A 15,571-nucleotide genomic window follows, 5' to 3' on the forward strand; every position below is an offset into this window, starting at 1 on the left:
GGTAAGTTAGAAAAGCTTGTCACAAGAAGTCAAATGTTGTATGATTTTATTTATGTGAACTGTTCAGAAAAGGTAAATCCATAGAAACAGAAAGTTGATTAATGGTTGCCAGGGAACAGAGGCAGACAGGAGAGAAAGTAACTAATGATAAGTACAGAGTTTCTTTGGGGGATGACAAAAATGCTCTGAAATTAGATAGAAGTGATGGCTGAGCATCTTTGACTGCAGGAAAAAATCACAGCAGATCACATTGCAAAAGGGTGGCTTTTCCGATATAAGAACTCTGCCTCCATGTGGATGTTATTGAAAAGGAAGGCAGAGAGGGAGGCAGTTGCCAGATTGTAAATGAGCTGTAGCCTGCTGAAGGCCTAGTCTGAGCTCACCCCTCAGTTCCATGGAGGTCAGGTGTTGTTATCCTAGAGACCCCTTGCACCCATCTGTCCCAGGGCTGGAAGGCAGGGAGTGGCTTCATCCCAGAGTGTCCTCATCCCAGCCTCAGGCCCGTGGGTGCCCCCTGTGTGAATGCTCTTGGGGTTATGAGCTCAGAATGTGTACTGTCCTTTGCCTCACCTCTGTAATGTTTACTCTTTTAAAAATCAAAGGTGGCAGCCCTCTCCCTGGGACTTTCAAAGGACACTGCATTCGTGTGAAGAGGAGGGAGGGTACATTGCAACTCAGTGTGCCCAAGCTGGAATCACCATGCAGAAAGTGGAGAGGCACTGGAGGCCAGCTTGGGAGCCTGGGCTGGCAGGCATGAGGTCTGGCCCAGCACTGCAAGCGTCAGGAGATGACCATGCTCACCATGGTGTTGCTGCACCTGCTCACAAGCTCATGGCCACTGCAAGGCCAGCACCTTTCCTCCAACCTCCTCCAAACTCCCAACACAGAGCTTCCCTTCCCCTTGCCTGTGCTTTCTCGGAGAGAGGGCGTGTGCTGTTCATGACACGTCCATCCTTGGGACCCTGGGTCACTTATGCCTCCTGTGTAGAGAAGTGCACTTGTGCACCTGGCCAGATGCTGCTCATACCTTTCACACCAGTGGAGCAGAAGGCAAACTGTCTGAAAGGCATGAGGCACCGACAATGTGAGAGTTGCAAACTGAGCCCTCTTGCATGTTTCTCCACAGGAGCCACGGGGCAGGCACCACAGGGGTGGATCGTGAGCAGCAGCTCTCATGGGCAGAGCCTGGTGGCATTGCCTGGAATCCAGCCTCTGGGGGAGGCTTCCCAGAGATGAAGAGCACACTAGGCCTTGGTCAAGTTCGTGTTGCATTCAGAAAGTATAACCCCAGGTGCACTGTCTTTCCCAGGAGTTTTAATAACTTGGGAAACCAGAGCTTTGGGACCTGAATCGCTTCATGATTCTTAGCTCATGGCATGGATTTGTCTTCACTTCCCCCTAAAGCTCTTCACATTCTTTATATATATATATATATATTTTTTTTAATTCTTTTATTGGTACATTTTAGGTATACAACACGCTTACATTTATCATTGGGTGCTTGTACCTGTACATGATGTATCTTGGTTCTTATTTTTTTCCGCATTACCTGTGCGCCCTTCACCCCCTCCACCCTTCCCTATTCACATAGATTTCGTTTTCATTTTTTTTCTTTATGATAATTTTTCCTTTCCCTTCTTCCCTTTCCCCTTCCCCTCCCACCACCCCTACACCTTTGGACCTTTTCCCATTTCAAATTATGAATTATTCATTTTAATCCTTATTTACCACTCAGCCATAAAGAATGAGAAACTAGCGTCATTTATAGCTAAATGGATGCATATTGAGGACATACCCTTAAGTGAAATAAACAGGACACACGTGTGTAAATACTGAATAGTTTCTCTGGTGTGAGAAACTGAAAGTGTAAATAAGCTCTTCACATTCTTAACAGAGCCTTGCCGGCTTTGGCGAACTAGATTTTCCCTCTTAAATTAATTCCCTGTAAGGTCAGTCTAGTGGGTCAGACTTGGGCTCTGGCCATCCTGGCCCCTTGAGGTCTGGGCAAGGCTCCCTTCTCACGCACGATGCAGTCTCTGTCCCCACCAAACCTCGAGATTCTACCATGTGTGGCTGGAAACTGCCCTCCCACCTGCTAGCATCTTAGTCGTCAAACTCCAAACTGAGGCCTTGACAAAGTGAGCATTGCACAAACACAGGCACCCAAATGCTTTATTTGCCCTGAGGAAAAGGAGCACAGTAGTCAGGTAGAAGTTATCAGAGAAAGACTCTAGCTAAATGGGGACGAAAACACTATCTAAACACAGACTGCAAATGGGACGAGTTGCTGGAAGACAAACTGCCCTTGTCAGAGGGGAAGCACTTTGGGTACCTGCAAGCCCAGGTCATGGCAACACTGGGCTTAAGGTTCACCGCGAACATGGACCAAGGCTTACCTGGGTTTGACCTCAGCTCTGGTGCTCACACAAGCACGTGACCTTGAGCAGATCATTCAACCTCAATGAGATCTGGGCATCTAGTGTGTTAGGTAGAAATGGCGATGGAGTGTATTGATCTCAAGGATTTCTGTTGAGACCAAGTGGGGCAGATGACGGGGCTGGACATTCGGAATAGCAGAGGGAACAAGGCGAGAATCCAGACCACACAGTAGGGTGCCTATACCACTACTGTGCCCAAGCTATTAGTGTGTGCTTGATTCCTGAACAGAAAGGGGCTTCTGTGGTGACCCTCTAAGGTCCATTCTGGGACTAAAATCATGAGGTCCACTGCAAGAATGGGTGGAGGCTGCAGGGGTCTGGAGTGGATGTGAGAGAATGCTGCAGAAAGACAGGAGCATGATGGTTAATCTTGATTAGCCAACTGCTTTGGGTTAAGGAGCACCTAGCAGATAAGGAAAGCGTACTCCGAGGTGTGTCTGGTTGGCCATGGAGGCCTGCCCTTGGGTTTGTGTCTGGTGCCTGGCCTCTTTCTCTGCTCTGCTTCCCAGAAACCATGAACTAAGTATCTTTGCTCTTCCATGCCCTTCTGTCATGATGTTCCTGCCTTGGTGCAACCAACCATGGACTGAATCCTCTGAAACTATGAGATACACAAACCTCTCCTCCTATAAATTGTGGGTGTTGGGTATTGTGTCCCAGCAACAGGAAAAGTGACTAACATAAGGGGCTACACCATCAGGGACCCACTGGCATATGAAGGACTTAGGCTTTCCCCTAGAAGCCATCATCTCCTGGAAGAGTTTGAAGCCAGGGATGAGTACAAACCAGTTTTGCTTTTGAAAATCTACTCTGACTACTTTGTGGAGATGGAATTAGAAGAGCTAAGGTGGGTATAGAGAGAAAACAGTTGAAAATTCACTTCGCTGGTTTAGGCAGAGAAGGATAGATGGGAAAGAGGTAAAGGAGAGAAATGGGCAGATAATATAAGAGACACTTAGTGGGAAATGTGGCAACTTTCTAGCAAGAAAAAGGGGACTATTGGTGTCATTCAGTAGCAAACACTTGAAGAGATCTAGATTGACTGTGAGGGAGAGGGTGGTGTATTTGTCCATTTTACATTACTATAATACAATACCAGAGAAAGGTTAACTTTATAAAGAAAAAAGTTTCCTTAGGGTCACAATTCTGGGGGTACAAGGGCTAAGAGTCACCTCTGGTAACAGCTCTCTACTGGCAGAGTCCTGAGGAAGAAATAAAGAGTCTGTGTGTATGTGTGAATCTCTCTCCCACTGGATTTAAAGCCATCAGGATGCACTCTTTGGCCCTTCATGCTGACGGCCTTCTCCCCACATACACTTCCCCCAAAATCCTACCTCTAAGCACCAGAGTCAATTAAATTTAAACATTCTTCATACATCTCAGAAAGGCTTTGAATTTCAGCACATCAATACCCAAAGAACACTCAGGTGATATTCAAACCCTAGCACAGAGAGAACTGTGAATTTGGGAAGTACAAAGTTTGAGAAAACCTAGAAATAATCAAATAAAAAGGTCACACGGTAGTAGAGTTTAGATTTGGGATGTTCCCCAAAGAACCCTCTACTAAGACATGGTCACTAGCCAGTGGTAGAAACTTTAAGGACTGAGCCTAGTGGGAGGAAGTGAGGTCATGAGGGGCGCGGCCTTGAAGAGGACATTTGACCCCACCCCTTCCTGTCTGTCACTTCCTGGCTATGAGGTAAGCAACTTCCTTACTCACTTCTTCAAGCTGTGCTCTCAGTGAGGCCAAGTAACCATGGACTGCAAGCTCTTCCAACTGAGACAAAATAAAACTTTCCCCCTTGGAAGTCGGCCTTCTCAGGTATTTTCTCACGGTGACAGAAATCTACCTCACCCACCCGCAGAGCAGTATGCTCCTCGGGGAAGATCCTTCCACAGACACTGCCATGGCACCAACCGCCAGTGAACCGCTCGGCCTGAGGTGGAGGTGCCAGGGCCAGAGAGGCCTGCACAGCCCAGCAGCTGCACCTCAGCTCGCTAGCGCACATCCTTTTCTGGCTGCTGGGAACCCAAGCCTCAGAAGTTTGCACCTGGAACTGAAGTCCTGCACACTCGGGGCAATGAGATCGGCTGCTGAGCTGGGAGGACTGGGAACCTCCTTTTCCAGGTCACCTTCCACTCACCTGCCACTCACCTGTCACGAACAAGTGCGTGGGGTGAGGGACAAGGGCCCAGCACACCCTCGCCAGCTGTCAGGACGGGCAGGCAAAGGGGCTCAGACCTCTTGTTGTGGCAGAGCGGAACAGCTCAGTGCCGCAGCCAAGTGTTACAGCTCTCAGGCACAGCGGAGAGCCACAGCTCAGTGTCGCAGCTACCGAAATTTGAAGACTCAAGAATCCGAGGGTCACTGGAAGAGGTGGAGAAACACCTTTAGTACTCCGGTGGGCTCAGAGGAGTTCATACTCCCAAGTCTGAGCACCCTACCAGAAATGGGAGCCTCCTTATATAGAGATCTACAAGGCAGGCGAGCATGCTCACTGGAGCAGGGGGGCGGAGCTACAGAATATTCTCAGAAGGGGCGGGGCTGAGCAACATTCTTGTAAGGGGGTGGGGCTTAACAAAATACTTATAAGGGGGCAGAGCCAGCACAACATTCTTATAATGGGGTGTGGCTAAAATCATTCTTGAGAGGGGCAGAGCTAGCAACATTCCTTAGAGGGCACAAGTTCAACCAGTTATGAAACATCTCCATACACTGGGCAGGAGCAAACTGTTCCAGTGCTAGAATAAAACATTCTGTGGGGGAAAACACATGGCGGCAAGCAAGGGCCTATTTTATTGGATAGAGTTGCTCTGTCACTCTCATGGCAGAGAACCAGAGAGACAGAGAGAAAAGGGGGAGAAACACAGAGAGACAGAGAGAGATCACCACCCAGAGCCTTCCTCTCAGCCCCTGCAGGGAGCCGTGTGGCCCGGGCCAGGAAGCTCTGGGGAGTCGGCAGCAAGGAGCCCAGAGCCCCGACCGTGGCTGCTGCCCATACACAGGGGTCTCAGCCTGCGCGACCCATAATGCTCTCGGCCTTCTGCACCAGGAAGGTGCCCATCAACCTGAGCCTGGGGAAGCAGCGCTGTGGCTGGGACCTTCCTTCCAGCCCAGCTCTGCAGCCTCTCTGGATGCCGGGCCTTCTCCTGGGCAGGAAGCTCCCCGACCTTTCTTACACCAGGAGTTGCCTTGGAAACAGCCCCACAGGAGCAGGGAGCTGCTTCTCACACAGCAGCACGCCCCGCCAAGGCCTGCAGAATCCCAGTTCACATGCTCAGAAGGAAGCCAGAGGTCCGCTGGCACCTGCTCTCCGGCAGGCCCTGAACAGTCCTGCCTCAGCCTCGCTGCCTGCCCCCCTTCCCCGGTGCTGTCCTTCTCACAGTCCACGCACAGGTCACATCCGTGCTCACGAACACGCGTGACGCCAATGGAACCTCTCCCGTGTGGGGTGGCGCCCTCTGTCCCAGCCTGCGCAGCGCTGGGTGTGGCCGGGAGAGCTCAGCCTGTTGGAGATTCCTGCCCCCACTGTGCCCGCTGACCTGCGTTTCCGGCGCCGTGACGCTGTTTCAATCCACACACAGAGGCACAGAGTCAAAAAGCAAAACGGTGCCCTGCAGAGGCGCCGCCAGCATCACTGCACCAGAGGGCACACAGACGCCAGCAGCGCCAGCGGATCTCACAGTCCTACCCGGCCCACAGACAGGGACAGGCGGGGTGGGGCTCCGGGCACAGCACCACAGCAGGCTCCAGGCCCAGCTTGGGCCCCAAAGCCCCGCAGTAACCAAACTGAGTCTTCCACGAGGGCGACTCAGCATCCACCGCTGTGCCGCCTGACACCCCCTCGGGATGAGGAAACACCTCTCATCTACACCGTCCCTCCACGGGACCCCCACGGAAACAGCCTCACAAACAGTCCCGCCTGGGCAGAGAGGGGAACAGAAAACTCCATAAACACCCTAGCCTCTGCATGCAGGCAAAGTAGCAAGGGTCCCTGCCAGGAGAGCAAGAACGGCCAGCCTGAGCCTGCTGCCTGAGGGTTGCTGCCAGCAAGAGTGATACAGGGGAAATGCAACTCCTGGCCGCTGGAGGTCACATGCGCCCGGGGTGCACCCAGAATCCAACAATGAGCTCTGAGGAACCGCGCAGGTGAAAGCTGGGAAAAGTTGATGGAGGGAGAGCTCCCGACGGACAGGAGGGGACCCCAAAGCGGGTTGCCAAGGAGCTCACTTCTCAAAGGAAGTTTCATAGAGCAAACTCACCAGAGCAGTACAGTGTGGGTCAGAGCTACGATCGCCCAGCAAGGTCACCAGTGTAGCCGCTTAGGGAACATTGACCCACAGGGGAAGCAGGTCACGCAGCAAGGGTCCATGGAAAGAACGAGAGCCTTTTGAGGAGGGGTTGGGTCGGGAGGCCTGTGGCCCACCTCGGAGCCTGACGTGGACCTGGGCTTTACAGGCCAGGTGATACCAGCTAAGCACAGCTATGCCTTGGGGAGGCACTTGGCCTGCTCAGGTCATTCTGTCTCTGTCTTGCGGCCTGGCCTTCCCCCGATGCGCCTCCCGCCACAGTTACAATGTGTTCTCGTCTTCTGCACTGACCCTCGAGGGCCTAGTCCTGTCTGGCTGCCCTAGGTGTTTGTACCGAGCTCAGCTGACCCTGAGAGGCCCAAGGGAGTGAGGGAGACAGCGCCTGGGGGGAGCAGGCCTCTTCTCAGCCAGGCCCCCGGGAGGCCCCGGCAGCTCCCTGCAGCAGCTGAGGACAGGGCTGAGGACCCTGCAGGCCTGGCTTCCAACTCGGGCTCCACTCCTCGAGGTGTGGCTCTGCCCTACCATCTGTGCTCCTCTGTTTTCTCATGGGGAAGAGCAGGCTAGGGACAGCACGGATCTTCCAAGGATTCCTGAGGGTGAAAGGAGCCACCCTCCTGAGCGCTCCTCAGACAGGGCGGAGCTTGCCCTGGGAGCTGATCCTGGATGCTTCCGGAATGAGTCAGCGACCTGCAGGAGCACAGTAGGAATATGGCGGGGGGCGGCTTGTAGAGACCACAGGAGCAGGCAGTGCTGATTGTCTGTGGTGGAAGCAGATGCCCAGAGCCGCAGAGAAGACCTGATAGCAGCTGCGGAGCCAGGGGTGGGATGTCAGGGAGCCCGACCCGAAGCGTGGGTGCGGGACACTCACAGGACTGGGGACACCTGGGGCAGGCTTCTCACTGGGCTCCTGGACGGTGGCTGAGCAGAGCCTTGAGGCCAGGGCCAGGGCCAGGGTGAGGAAGCTTCATGGTGGACGAGGACAGGCAGCCAGAGGGGGAGCCCTGCCCAGGGCCCTTGGCACTGCCACCTCCCCGGAGGCTGCCCACCATGGCAGAGGGTCTGAAGGAGCTGTGTGTGCTCACAGGTTGCCGAGTGGCCAGGTCTGGGTGGGCAGAGGAGCCCGGTGCTGCCCTCAGCCCCTGACCGCTGGACGGAGGCACCCGTCTGATCAGGGCAGCACACAGCCAAGTGCAATGGCTCCCAGTGGCTGTGCCAGAAGCTGCCACGAAGCCTGGGGCTCCTGAGCAGCGGCTGTCCCTGGGCTACCAGTATCCTGCTAATGCGTGAATGCATCTGCAGACCTCGGAGGAAAGGACTCCAGAAAATCAAGCTTCCGGGGCCCTCAGCAGTTCACAAGGCTTCAGATGCGTGGCATCCACATTCCATCTGCCAGTCGGGACCCTGAATCGGGAGCTACTCAGTCTGCTGCCCACTGCTCAGGAACTGCGAGTTCAGCACTGTTAAGTGACCAGCTGAGCAGACTGCAGCTCATCAGAGGGAGGTCCTGGACTGACTCCAACTTTTATGGTCCAGAGTTCATTCCTCACACCTCGGTGGTCCTAAGGAGCTGCTGAATGTATGTGCAGGTGAAATGATCTCCACTAAAGCACAGCACGAATGGGAAGCACACAGCCTGTGAGACCAGAAGGCCGGGCATTCACCAGAGTGAGAAGTCATACGGAACAACACATGGACCCAGAGCTTGGGCCTATGCATCTCAGCTCCAGTGACGCTGTACTTAGGTTCATCCTGGTAAATGTGTGTATGGAAACTTCCACCGTGAAGACAGGGGTTGAAACCCTTCTGCTACTGCCAGTCAGTGCCCTGGGCACCCCGGTTTTCTCATTTTCATTCTTCCACATGCCTGGAAATGTGAAATTGGAATTAAGATGTCATTTGCAAAAGTCTCTCTATTGTGTGGAATTTCAAATCCTCCGAAGTAGTCACAAGGTCCAGCCTGCAGTTACAGCGTCTCTCCAAGAAAGAAAGCACAAAGTGCCTGGCGAGCAGAGTTCATCGTTGGTCAGTGCAGCTGCTGTTTGACCCCCCCCCCCCAGGACACACACACGCGCGAGCACACACACGCACACTCACACACTTGCACACACACCCCTTAAGAGAACGTGTGTGGCTCTGAGGTGGAGACTTCTGCTGAGCTACTACTGAGGAACAAACTCTGGTACCTGCGTCCTAAAGCCGAGCCCAGCGATCGCCTCCTAATGAGTCCACCCTGCCAAGTGCCGGCCTCTGCTGCTCATCCTGGGGGCTGCTGGTCTCTGGAGCTCTTCCGTCTTCTGTGCTAGCAGGCCCTGGTGCTAATTGCTCTTTCTTTGGAGACGACCCTCCTTCCTGTCTGCACGAGAGAGGACCAGAATCCCCAGCAGGTTTGCAGCATCCTCTGATCCCACAGTCCCCAAGGAACAAATCGGCGGCACGTTTACAAGTGAGTCTTTATTTGCACGGCGCGGGCCGCAGCACAGGGGTGGCAGTGCACTGGAGGAAAGCCTCCTCGTTGAGCCAGACGAGTCTGAGAGGACTGCTGCTTCTAGAGCAGCCACAGGCGTGCAGTTGGTCCAAGGGCTCGAAGGTAATTGGTCAGCCTGTCGTGGCCACCGTCCAGTGAGAGGAGCATTCCCGGGCCAACCTTCCCCTTGGCAACCCAGGAGAGCGAATGAATGCCCAGGCCTCGCCTGCCACTCCCCTGGCTGTTACCTCATCATCCCTTTAGGTGGTCAAGGTGACCACAAAGGGTCCCAGGCTGGGAGCCTGCCTAGGTCCTCTGCCCTCTGTGCCTGTCTGCACCAGGGTGAAGTGGCCAGAGTGGAAACCTCAGACCTGGCTGCCCCCAGGAGACCCCAATATCCACTCCTCACAGCTGAGACTCCCTGAACAGTGGCATGAGGTGGGCAGAGACGAACGTGCCCTCAGGGCTCCGCTTCTGCTGTTGGGGCTGTGGGCGCTCCTGGGTCCAGTCCAGGGCCTCCTCGGCCGCCCCTCGTGGCGCTACATCTCTGCTGAGGTGGTGGTTCCCCGGAGGCACACGCACTATGGCAAAGGCCTTCGGGTGCCTGGCTGGCTCTCCTACAGCCTGCACTTTGGGGGCCAGAGGCACATCATCCATCTGCGGAGAAAAACACAGTTCCTCGCCAGACATCTGCTGCTGCTGACGCAGAATGACCAAGGTGCCTTGCAGATGGAGTACCCCTACTTCCCTCTGGACTGTAACTACCTCGGCTACGTGGAAGGAGTTCCTCACTCGGTGGCCAACATCGACACATGCTACGGAGGCCTGGAAGGCATCATCAAGCTGGATGACCTCACCTATGAAATCAAGCCCCTCAAGGATTCTCTCGCTTTTGAGCACATCGTGTCTCAGATAGCGGTGGACGCCAATGCAACGGAGCCTAGATACAGAGCCACCGAGAAGGAGCACTCATTGTTCGATGGAGCCAATATCACTGCAAGCCCCAGGATCCCTAGTAAAGTGTATCTATTCCATCCCTTTGGCATATCGGGCCATCTTCAATGTACCAACGTGGTGTTCAAGAGACATGGCAATGTCACAGTTTGCGTGAAATATATGATGACACTGGCTGGTGTGGTTCAAGCAATACTTGAAAATCTATCTGCGAGGTACACTGTGACTGTTTTGAGTGTATATGATAAGGCAGATCCAGTGCCAATCATGGACTTTAGGGTGCCAGACGGTCCTTACGCTCAGTTCTTCACGAGGGTCATCTATAAGAAATGGCCATGCTCTTCAACCTTCGTGATACTTATTCCAGGACCTTACGAATTGGATGTTGCTCCACCCAAGTATAGCATATGCAGTGATCGGAACCTGGTCTATCTTGGTGTGAGGGACAGACATGTATTCCTAGTATCTGTCGTAGGGGCACAGCAGATTGGGAGATCTTTTGGTCTAGAATACGATTCACGCTATTGCCAGTGCCAGAGAAGGGCCACCTGCGTAATGAACAAGCATCCTGTGCTGACAGATGCGTTCAGTAACTGCTCCTATGTGGACCTGGCACACACACTTTCACAGGACTCCGTGCTGTGCCTGTATGATCCAAACTTTACATATTTTAATATGAGCTATACAAAGCACATTTGCGGGGACAGAAAAACGGAAGGAGAGGAGCAGTGTGATTGCGGATCCTTCAAGCGGTGTTATGCCAACCCGTGTTGTGAGAGTTCCTGTCGCTTTACGCCCGGCAGCGTTTGTGATGGGCAAACCTGCTGCAGGAACTGCACCTATGCCCCAGCGGGGACGCTCTGCAGAGCCATGCTCAATATATGCGACCTTCCAGAGTACTGTCCTGGAAACACAGTCTTGTGTCCAGAAAACCTGTATCTACAAAATGGATCCCCGTGCACTGAAGAGGGCTACTGTTATCATGGAAATTGTACTGACCGCACCATGCACTGCAGAGAAATCTTTGGAAGAAATGCTAGAAACGGTGATGATATCTGCTATCAAATAAATACAAAAGCCAACAGATTTGGGTTTTGTTATAGGAGATATGGAGCACTCACTTTCGCAGCTTGTGGAATAAACGATATTCCCTGCGGAAGGCTGCAGTGTGGCAACGTCACCCACCTACCCCGGGTGGATGAACATGTTTCATTCCATCAGTCTAAGTATGAAGACTCTTGGTGTTTTGGACTAGATGAACACCGTGGTGCAAACGCTATTGACCTTGGATTTGTGCGAGCTGGTACTCCCTGCGGTCCGGGAAAATACTGCAGTCATCATCGCTGCAGTAGCTCTGTGCAATCAATCAACTACGACTGTAAACCACAGAAGTGTGATTTTAAGGGAGTCTGCAACAACAAGAGGCAATGTCATTGTCACATAGGTTGGGCTCCTCCACGGTGCCTAAAGAGAGGTGCCGGGGGGAGTGAGAGCAGTGGACCACCTCCAAGAACAGTGCGGAAAATCACACAGAACCCTGAGCCAGTGCATTATTTGAGAATCCTCTTCGCTCGCATTTATGCGTTCATAGCAGCGCTGCTCTTTGGGGTGGCCACAAATGTGCGAACTATCAGGACTGCCACAGTTCGGGAAGTAAGACAGCCTCAGCCAGCTTAAAAGAAGTCAGCATCCTGCCCCTATAAAGCCACGGGGGGTTGGGGGGGGCCGGCACCTGGGAGGAATCGCAAGAGAAGATGGCAAAGCCTCAAGCCCTGGAGGGCCACACAAGCCTCCAGGGGCCTGAGTGCACGTGGGGGAAGATGGGAGGCGTGGGCTCTGTGGACGTCAGCTGTTCCTCGAGAGGCTGCAGATGCTCACCGTGGAATGAATCCAAAATAAAACCTTCCTCCCCGTAAGCTGCTTGTCTCACGTACCTTGTCACAGCCAAGGAAAGCTCGCGAGCCCAGGTGGGAGCTGAGCACCAAGAGCACAGGAGGAGCCTGGGCAGCCTCTGGGAGTCAGCGAAGCAGGCCCCAGACCGAGAGGGTGCCTTAGGAGGATGCTCCCGGTAGAGAGCAAGGGGCAGGCAGCAAAGGGGACTTAGAAAGACGCCCAAGCGACTGGAGGAGCCACGGGCCAACAGGCTCCCTCCTGGAAGTGGCAGGCACAGGATTTGCCCTTTCCAGGAGGAGGGGGCATCAGGGTGCACGTTCCTCCTGAGGCCCGGGGGACCGTGCTAGGACACCAAGCACTCTCTGGGGGGGTGTTGCAGGCCTGGCTTTCTTCCGGGGCCGGGGGCCGGCCTGGCCACCACAGATGAAGCCACGCTCAGCTGCTTCCCAGCAGAAGGTGGCCCGGGGGAAGCACCCAGACTCGGGCCACATCCCCACCAGCAGGAACGCAGCCCTGTGACTGAGGCTCACGTTGGCCTTGCCATCGTGGGGTCATCCTGGGTTCTCCCAGGGTCCTCAGGTCCTGGGATTGCACAGGGAACCAGGAGTGCACGAAAGACTCTCCCAGCTCTCTAGGGTAGCTGGGCCGCACCGTGTTTCCAGATGCAGTGCGTGCTCTGATCTTTGCTCACACCCTCCTTTTCTCTTTAGTTGGCCCGCGCTTGCTCTGCAAAGCCAGCATCTCTCTGGCTCTTCACTTTTACTTTCTTGAATAAATGTTGCCACTGCTTTTGGCCACTTTCCTCCAATTCTTTCTTTGAGACGAGGAGAACCTACCATCTAACTCCAGAAAGAGAAACTAGCAACCCAACCCGGGAACATTTCGCTGGCCAGCCCCTTCTGAGGAGCAAGCTACCCGATAACAGCACAACTCCAGAATCTTGTCCGAATCTGTTTGCAGAGTCTCTGGAGGTTGGCAAGCCCAAGGCCAGAGCCCGGGAGGGTGTGTGTGTGCTAGCACTGTCTTCCTGCTTGCTGCCAACGTTCATGGTGGACAAGAGTGACCTTGGGACATCCTCCAGCGGCCGTAACCAGGCGGAGGAGGGCACCCTGTGCAGAGCACTCGGGCCCTGAGGACAGCGCGAGGCTTCCCTGTGTCCCTGCCTCAGGCCCAGCTCACCATGCAGCGATGACAGAGTAAACGGGCTATGCCACCGTCTGCCTAGGAAAGGGCACAGTTTTGTGTGTTGTTCTCAGCATGGAACTTTGAAAGCAAATTTCACAGTTTCCATGTAAAGATATGTGCGAATGTAACTGAGACAAATTTGGAAAAAGGCCTCTGATGTTCTCTCTCTCCCTGGTGGTGGAGGCTCACGAGTCTGCCAGTGTGGTGCTGGCATGCATTGCCATCGCTCAGCACCTGCTCAGCACCTGCTCAGCATCGGGCCAAGGCCTCCTGGCTGCACTGTCCCGTGGCAGAGGGCATCAGATGGCCAGGCGGAGCAGACAGCTGTGAGCATTTCAAGCCTCTGGGAGCAAAGGCCGGCTGTGACATGTTCATCTTTCTGTTCCCCAACCCTTTCCCACAGCACGTGACTCATCCTAATGTTTATTCTTCTTTAAATCAGAAACTGATCCCCTTCAAAAATCACTGAAAGTCTTTTTTTCAGCCTATCATACAACTTGTAACAACAACTCAGTATTGCAGGTCTCACTGGTTTCACTATTTCAAAGAAGAAATCCGCAAGAGCAGCAAAAACTAAAAGCAGTGAGCGCCTCCCATATGTTAAACTGGCTCTTGTTAAACAGGTAGAACTTTATTTACTTCAGAGGAGAAGACGTCTGTGGCTGCCACACCTGGGAAACTAGCTGATAACTTGAGCACGATGCCCTGCACTGCCGCCTGTCAATGAAATGCTGGTTATGTTATTTATAAGGAGTTTATCAGTACAGAGAAAAAATCATCCAGAGGAACCCTCATCGGCCTGGGCCCCATTCTTACAAGGGGGAAAGGCTCGGGCACCCTCGGCCCCTCAGATCGGTGGAGGCCCTCTGACAGCTCGCCAGACTGGGCATGAACCAGGAGAGCTCCCAGGGCGGCCCTGACCTGACAGGAAGAGGAGGCTGCGGGCTGCTCGGCGGGGCGAGCTTCAGCAAAGGCCTGGAGACACAGGAAGAAGAGTGGGAGCGGATAGGTCCGATCAGCCTGCTCAGAGAAGTTCACAATGAGCCAGGCCTTCGGGATGGTGGCGGGACAAAGCTTTGGAAATGACAGCGGATGGGAAGCTTTGTGCATCCAGAGCAACACAAATATTGTTGGAGCCCACCAGGATTTGATACGTTCAACAAATGACTGTTTTATACCCTCTTCCCTTTCAAAGGCTTTCATCAATGGTGGATACAAGGGAAAAAAGGGAATTCACTGAGGAGCATCCTCTAGACAGCCTTTCCCCCAGCTGCCTGAAGCCGCCTGGCCCCGGGGCCAGAGCTACTGCCAAAGTGACCACGTGGAGAGGCTCTGTGGCCGAAGGGTCCTCTCTCTGCCTGGAAGCCTTCAGACCACAGGGACATTTGGGTGACTCGGGCCCAGTGTCCCCCTCTCCCTGAGCAGGGCGGGGAGGGACTGGGTCTGGTGCTTCTCTCTGGAGGACGCCAGTGGGGCAGGAGCCTCACACGCTCTGACCCCTGGCTGCTGGGCCTCAGAGCTTATGGCAGGAAAGCAGAGCCAGCCATCCCTAGTCCCTGCCCACAAGGACGAGCGACCGAGACCCTCAGAGGCTCCCAGGGCTGTGTCTTCGAGTTCTGGGAGCTCCACGTGATGTCTCAGTCCATGGAGCACTTGCTTCAGGAATCTCCTGGGATCCCTTTGGCATCTCGACCCCAAGAAGACCAGGGAGAAGTTACTGGAAGCATGAAGTTATCGGCCTGTGCCAGGGATGTCTGAGAATCCAGCAGACTCACTCATTGCACTGGGCCCAGGGGGCGGACGGGGCTCCCGGCTGAGGGATGAGGCCTGCTGTGCAGTTGGCCCTGAGCTGTCCTCGGGATGACCTGCATCTGAGCAGGCTGGGCCGCACTGCTCCCTGTGGGTGGGGCTGAGCTTCTCAGAGCCAGGGGAGGGGAGGATGTGGGATCCCCAAACTGCCAGGGGCCCTCCCCTGGGGGTGCTGCCTGCAGGAGGGAAGGTTCCAGAGGTGAGCAGGCCAGGGGTTGCTGCCTCTCCCAGCACACACTCCGCGGGGCTCCTCCCACAGACCTCCCTGCAGAGGCCTCACAAGCTGGTTCTCACTGCTGCCCAGGCATCGGCTGGGTGTTCTGCGTTATCACGATGAAGCCATCCGACACAGAGGGTGACTTGCCGGCTGGCTGCCATGCCCTGGGCCGGGTCCCGCTCCACGGAGCACCCCATCAGCACTGCGTGCTTGCGGGTCACTGCAGGGGCAACTGTCCTCCAAGTGCCTGTGGGTCCCGGCGGAGGCACTGCCACCCTGAACACACACTGGATGTCCCAC

General features: G+C 54.4%; 1 protein-coding gene across 1 annotated transcript; it reads left to right on the forward strand.

Moving 5' to 3' along the window:
• Positions 1-7,715: 7,715 nt before the first annotated feature.
• LOC101714529 (disintegrin and metalloproteinase domain-containing protein 21) lies at positions 7,716-12,500 on the forward strand. The gene is made up of 2 exons (XM_004853240.3): positions 7,716-7,849; positions 9,555-12,500. Exons 1-2 carry the CDS (start codon positions 7,716-7,718, stop codon positions 11,842-11,844), a joined length of 2,424 nt encoding a protein of 807 aa, XP_004853297.2. The 3' UTR covers positions 11,845-12,500.
• The last annotated feature ends 3,071 nt before the right edge of the window (positions 12,501-15,571 follow it).

The sequence above is a fragment of the Heterocephalus glaber genome, unplaced genomic scaffold, assembly GCF_053883595.1.
Source record: "Heterocephalus glaber isolate CG9 unplaced genomic scaffold, H.glaber_assembly_v1.0 deba00000331, whole genome shotgun sequence".
Classification (NCBI taxonomy): domain Eukaryota; kingdom Metazoa; phylum Chordata; class Mammalia; order Rodentia; family Bathyergidae; genus Heterocephalus; species Heterocephalus glaber.